Source organism: Haplochromis burtoni, unplaced genomic scaffold, assembly GCF_018398535.1.
Source record: "Haplochromis burtoni strain Fernald_Lab_line unplaced genomic scaffold, NCSU_Asbu1 Contig_138, whole genome shotgun sequence".
NCBI classification, from domain to species: domain Eukaryota; kingdom Metazoa; phylum Chordata; class Actinopteri; order Cichliformes; family Cichlidae; genus Haplochromis; species Haplochromis burtoni.
The window spans coordinates 598,412-605,015 of record NW_024582499.1 but is presented as its reverse complement, the minus strand read 5'-3'; the positions used below and the strand labels follow the sequence as shown (position 1 = coordinate 605,015).

At 43.2% G+C, this 6,604-nt stretch overlaps 1 protein-coding gene across 1 annotated transcript; it reads left to right on the top strand.

Moving 5' to 3' along the window:
- Nucleotides 1-2,753: 2,753 nt before the first annotated feature.
- Nucleotides 2,754-6,591, top strand: LOC121815122 (OTU domain-containing protein 5-like). The gene is made up of 3 exons (XM_042224437.1): nucleotides 2,754-5,191; nucleotides 5,279-5,435; nucleotides 5,511-6,591. Exons 1-3 carry the CDS (start codon nucleotides 5,153-5,155, stop codon nucleotides 5,693-5,695), a joined length of 381 nt encoding a protein of 126 aa, XP_042080371.1. The 5' UTR covers nucleotides 2,754-5,152; the 3' UTR covers nucleotides 5,696-6,591.
- Nucleotides 6,592-6,604: the final 13 nt, after the last annotated feature.

Here is a 6,604-nt window from a genome sequence, read left to right as displayed (position 1 = left end):
AATGTTTCCTCATGTTTCACTCACAAAGTTCAGTCTGATTTTAAGGTTTCCATCTCAATTTCACTGACACAAGAGTCAAATAGACAATGCTGCAGATTTAAGATCAAAACTCAAACAGTGTGTGTGTGTGTGTGTGTGTGTGTGTGTGTGTGTGTGTGTGTGTGTGTGTGTGTGTGTTGTGTGTGTGTGTGTGTGTGTGTGTGTGTGTGTGTGCTGTGTGAGTTGTTAAAGCGCGTGCTCAGGTCACGGTCACCTCAGCTCGACAAACAAGTCTTTTAGTCTTTTAAACTTGTCAAAGTGTCAGGTCGGCTGGAGCTGGTCACTCAAAACCGACCCAGAGTCAGTGCACAGACACACACAAATACAGACACACAAATGCAGACACCTACACTGAGCTGTGAGGAAATTCCCTCTTAACTTTCCCCTTGAATTCTCTGCAATCTCCTTGTGAATCTCTGAGTTCATGTTGCATTATTTACGAGTAAATAAGTGACTCAGTGTCTAAAGAAACAACACAGTTAAACTTCTGCAGAATCAAAGAAAGGTCAGGCTGCAAGTGAAGAATGAAGGCGTTTTTGAAACATAGTAAGAAATACTTCAAAAACAGAAGAAAACTATAAAACAAATCGTATGAAGAATATGAAAACTAGTCAGACAATTATAGATAAAAATGTGTCAGAATTTGACATTTTGATTGGATTCACAGCTCTGAGGGTTGAAACAGCTGGATAAACAGCTGCAGGGAGGTGGACGTTGTGGAGCGAGGTCGTGGAGCGCCAGCTCGCAAACACAAAAAAGTTTTTGGGGTCAGTTAACTGCAGCTGATCTGAACCACTCGTAAGTTTACCTTCAGGTTTTGAACATATTAAAGGACCTAACAAAGTCGCCGCACTTCTCTGTTTGAGGTCGCCTGATGTTATTAAAGCTGACCTCTGACTGGAAGTTGAGGTTCCTGCTTGACAGTGAGCTTAATTCTGCAGAAGGAGGAAGGACGTGAGGCCCAGCGGCCCACACGTCACGTCACTGTGGCGCCTCTGTGGTCCGCGGCCCGCTTCCGAATGTGTAAAACAGGGGCGGAGCTTCGGAGCTGATAAAGTTCTGCAGAAGAGATGGTGACGTCACTCTGCTCTCTGATTGGACAGCTGGAAGCTTGATTACCAAGATATGAATACTGCTACCAAGAATGTTGGTTCTGCTAATATTTTCAATGTCTGATATTTCTAATCAATAATAACTTGTTTTTATTGATCACTATGAACAAATACTAATAATAATGAGATCTAATCAGCAGCAGGAGGATCTACATCCCTTCTGTCCATGTTAGTGTCCAGCTGCTGGTAATTTAAAGCTTGCTTCTGAACTTCAGTACCCAGAAGCCTTTGCTGGTGTTGGCGGTCAGGGTGGAGTCAAACTGCGAGTTTCAGATAAAAACTTATCGACAGCAGTGGTGTAACAAACAAGACGGACACGGTTCTGTGAGGGCCCACCTCTTTCTGAGAAAGCTGTCCAAGCTGACCAATCACAACGCTCGCTGTGGTTTATGTGTGCGTGTTTGTGTGTGGGTGTGAGTGTGTGTGCATGTGGTTTATTATTAATTCTGCAGAAGTCTATCTGTCGTGGTGTGTGTGGTATTTCTCAGCAACCAACTCAAATTCGCCCTTTTGTTTCCTTTTCCTCTGCATCTTGTCTCCGCTCATGTCTCCTACCTCATTTCCTTGTGTCCTGCCTCATCTCCTTGTCTCGCATCTCCTCTCCTAGCTTTGGTTTCCTCTTCTGTTTTGTTTTTCTGCCTTATTTCCTTGTGTCTTCTATCGTCTCCTGTTTGTCTCCTCCTATGTTTCCCTTCTCCTCTTGTAGCCTTCTCTTCTCCTTGTTGCATGTGTCCCTTCCTCTCCTGGTTTTCTGTCTTTTGTGCTTGTCTCCTGTCTGCTTTTCTTGCGTCATGCCTTTGTTCAACAAACTCTCAGATGCACCTGTTGCTGCTGAAAAACACTGAACCTGCACAAACCATCTCGCTGCCCAAGCCAAACTTGGCTTCCAAGGCTTCACGTGGGCAAAACGTGGTCCAAGGGCCAATACTGACCCAGTGACCAACAGATCCTGGGGATCCTGCAGTGAAAGGGATGCAGTTTAATGCACCTTGATGCTTAGCAATAAAATAGTCTGAAGAAACGTGCAAAGATGGACGAAGACAACAGTGGTGTGAAAGTTCACGAGATCTTTTGCAAACTCTGCCAGTCAAAGTTGTGTCTTTTTGGATGAGCTGCAATGAAGAAAAGGTGTAATGATATCAAACATGTTCATTCTATCAAAAAAGCCTGAAATTAGACAAACTGACGGAGTTTTTGGAGTTTGCACTGTCATTTGTACCAAACTGTCACAACTTTAGCAAAACTGAAGTTTTGCTAAATTTTATTGCAGCATTAAACACGTGTCTGCATCAATACAATCACATTAAAAGTCATTTAATCCCAGCATGAGTCAGTGTGGCTATCTGCAAAAAAAAAGAAGCTGCCCTTCTTTTACACCATTTTTCTGAGAACTTGTTGGTCAGTAAACTGTGGTTTTTGTGCATGTGTGACTAACCCGCGGGTTAACCTCGCTGCGCTCCAGATCCTGCACCGGGGTGCATGCCACTGCTCTGAGTGGGAGATTACTGGGAGATTCCCTCTTGAATGTTTCTGAGATATATATATATATACAAACACACACACACACCTGCTGCTGCTGCTCAGCCGTGTGTGTGTCAGATGTGTTATGAGTGTGTCACTTTGCAGTCATACCGCCATGTTTATGCACAAAAACACGAAGCAAACCGCTAGTGAGAAAAAGGAAGTCATCGGGGGGGTTCTGAGAATTACTGCGGTGACAGATCATGTGACTTTCTGTAAACTGAACCGAAATGGGGCTCATTTACATCCCACCGCCATCTCAGACAGGAAGTGTGTTTGTGTGACATTATTTTTGTTTGTTGACTTTTTTTCTGCTTCTCTATTTTTTTGACATGTAACGCAAAAACTGGCTAATAAACAGTGAAAATAATCTACATGTGAAATCAAAGGGAAATGAGCGACAGATTGATCAATTAATATTGTTTTAATTTGTTTTTAGTGTTTTTAGGTTGTTGTTTTTTTAATCCAACACTTGGCTTTGAAGTCGGGCTTCACAGACTAAATATTATGCATCAGTTGTCAGCAGCATAAGTTTTGTCACATCCTTGCAGCACTGAAAGTGTTTTTTGCTTTTTTTTGACCAGTGCAGAAAGTGCATTGCTTCTGTGCAGACTCAGGACCAGCTGCAAAGGGCAGTGCAGGCAGTGCAGGGGACACTAATGCTGCAATTATGGCTGCAACATTGGTCCCTTGCTTGCATGCACAGTTGTGCAACCATAATGGCGGGCGCTCAGGCCACCCTGGACTCGCCAGTCCTCCTTAGCTTTTTGTTCCCTTTCCACACAAAAGGTCAAATCAAAATTTTAAGGCACACATGTTGTCATATATGCACAAAACAGTGTTTATGTCCTCCGATTACAAGCATTCCTGAATTATTATTATTATTATTATTATTTTGAATTGTCAGATGAAACCACTTTTGAGCGTGATGCCTGCAATTGTTCTACTTTGCAGTAATCCTCACTAGCTTATAAATCATAGATCAGTGCTCTTGTACAGCAGACAAGGGTTTTATCAGAAGGGATGTTTGGTTTCCAACTGTCTCTTAACTAACACCAAGATGGTGTCTTAAGTCTTTCCAGCCAATGACGCGCTCAGGCTCCTTACATCAATAGTATGAGGCTATAAAATGTAACTTTTACAGTAAATTGAAATGTCTTTTTCTGCAGCTAGAGTAGTAATATTTGGTGAACACAAAAATCACGAAGCGCACCTGAACTTGGCTTAAAACGCACTATTTTGGAGCCATGTCCTACAGGATAGTTGTCATAATCTAGAGCATGAGCTGAAAGAGGAGACAGAGTGATCATAGAGGCATTTTCAAAGTTTTCTGCTGCAGTCTCCGTCTCTGTGCGATTCAGGAATCTCTGACCTCCTGCAGTGATGTATTGACTAAATGCCGGTAACACTGACCTGCTCAAAGTTTAAAAAGAATCGAGAGCTGCACCACAAGCCAAAACCAAACCAGAACACAGCCGTTCTCATAGGTTGACGTGACCTTTGTGCATCCACTGCCATTTGCAAAGTTGTCAACGTCAAGCAGAAACTTCCAGTAAAACTTTCCACACTGAAATATTAGGCGGCCCGAGAGGGATTCTTTAAAAACTTTGCGTACATGAATGCATGCAATCATGCATGCACATGAATTAAAACAGTTTTTTTTAAAAAGCTGCAGAGGCCGAGAATGAGGACTGAAAAGAAGAGACAAAGCTTTGCGTAGTCTTAAAAAGACAAAACAGGGTCCATACTCCAATTAGCAGACTGCAACAGTGCATGATGCTCTCATTAAAACTAACCTCTCTCAGGATCGCTTAAACCAAGCTCACTGTTCTGAGCGAGTCCAGTGCTAACGAGCGACGTCAAAGGATCACAAAGTGACCTCACTAGCCTCAAGTGACTAGTGGAAAATTAAATCTGCTTCCTCGTGGAAATCACCTACAGTATTCCTGCACATCCTGGAAAAATCTTAAAAGTCTTTAGAATTCATCCAAATATCAGTTTTCTTAAATGCTGGAGCTGTCACAGCGACAGGTCTCTAGTGATTCACAGCAACAGGACAGTTAATTTTTTTTATTGGAGTAAAAATGTCTTCAGTCATTCAGAAGTCTTAAAAGTGCTGAATCCGTTGGTAGCCTGGATGCTCGTGTCGTTAGCATGTCTGCTGGCCGGCAGTGAGATGGAGAAAATCAGCCATCATTGTTAAACTGACCCTGCACATGTATGCAGGCATTTCAAACTGACTGAAATCAAGACAGAGAAATTCGTTTGCTGGATGCGAACAGCGACGCGCCCCTAATGTATTCGTATTTTTCAGTATTCTTGGTTGTTGTGAATTAGTTTAATTCTGAGTGGCATTGATAAAAACCTCTTAAATCTGTTTAATGTTCTGGCAAATTACCAGCATTTATACTGAATCCCAAATGAATTGACTCTTCCTGTGTGTCTGTGTCTCAGCTGATCAGGTGTATGGAGACCAGGACATGCATGAAGTGGTGCGGAAACACTGTATGGACTACCTGGTGAGTAGACGCGTCCTTTTTTCCTCCTCCTGTGTTACTCTTATAGTTCGAGTCTGTGTTTATAAAGTTTTTGCTTTTGGCGTTCAGATGAAGAACGCAGATTATTTCTCCAACTACGTGACAGAGGACTTCACCACATACATCAACAGGAAGAGGAAAAACAACTGCCATGGCAACCACATCGAGATGCAGGCCATGGCGGAGATGTACAACAGGCCAGTGGAGGTTTACCAGTACAGCACAGGTGAGTCGAGAAACAACCTTCATCGCCGTCAGCCAGTCGCATCCATCTAACAACCTCCTCCTCCTCTTCCTCCAGAACCAATCAACACGTTCCACGGCATCCATCAGAACCACGACGAACCAATCAGAGTGAGCTACCACCGCAACATCCACTACAACTCCGTGGTTAATCCCAACAAGGCCACGATCGGGGTCGGACTGGGACTGCCCGCCTTCAAACCTGGGGTACAAAAACCAAACTCGCTTAGCACATCAGACTGACTTTAGTTATCCTAAAAGTTGGGAAATCCCAGTTCTGCAAAAACACAACAAGTAACACAATAAATAAGTAGTAAAGCTCAGTAAAGTAGAGCATGACAGATTGGTAAATCAAGCGAATCAAGCTTGATTTTATACACCTGTGGCCAATGAAGTGTTTGAAACACCCGAGTTCAACGATTTGGATGGGAGAGCGAAGACTCCTGCCTAATCCACCTCCATACCATCAGAGATGCAGGCTTTGAACTGAGCTGCATGGTCTCTCGCCTCCATAGCAGGACAAAATTCAAGTTGTCTGACCACAGAACAGTTTTCCACTTTGTCTCAGTTCAATCTAAATGACCTTTGCCCCAGAAAAGATGGTGGCAGCATTTCTGGATCATGTTCACGTGTGGTTTCTTCTTTGCAGCTTTAACCTGCATTTGTTGTTTGAATGGCACAGAGAACAGGCTGTGTTCACAGACCGTGATTCCTGGAAGTGTTCCTGAGCCCATGCACGGATTTCCATGACAGAATCATGACTGTCTTAAATGCAGTGCCGCCTGACAGTCCAAAGATCACGGGCATCCAATATTGATTTTCAGCCTTGCTTTCTGCGCCAGAAATTTCTCAAGATGAAGTACTTCAGCATGCAGAGTCCAGTTTTTTTGGAGACTGGTGAACCTCTGTCCATCTTTAGTTTTAAGAAACTCCGCCTCCCCAAGACGCGCCTTTTACACCCAATCGTGCTGCTTACCTGTTGTCAGTTAACTTAATTAGTTGCAAGCTTTTTCTCTCAGTTTAAACAGTTGACATGTTTTCTGTGTTGTATTGTGAATAATCGAAGGGTTTGCTGGTTCCAAATCATTGCATTCAGTTTTTGATTACACGGCGTCGGGGTCATTACGGTCTCACGCCGTCTGTTTAAACCAG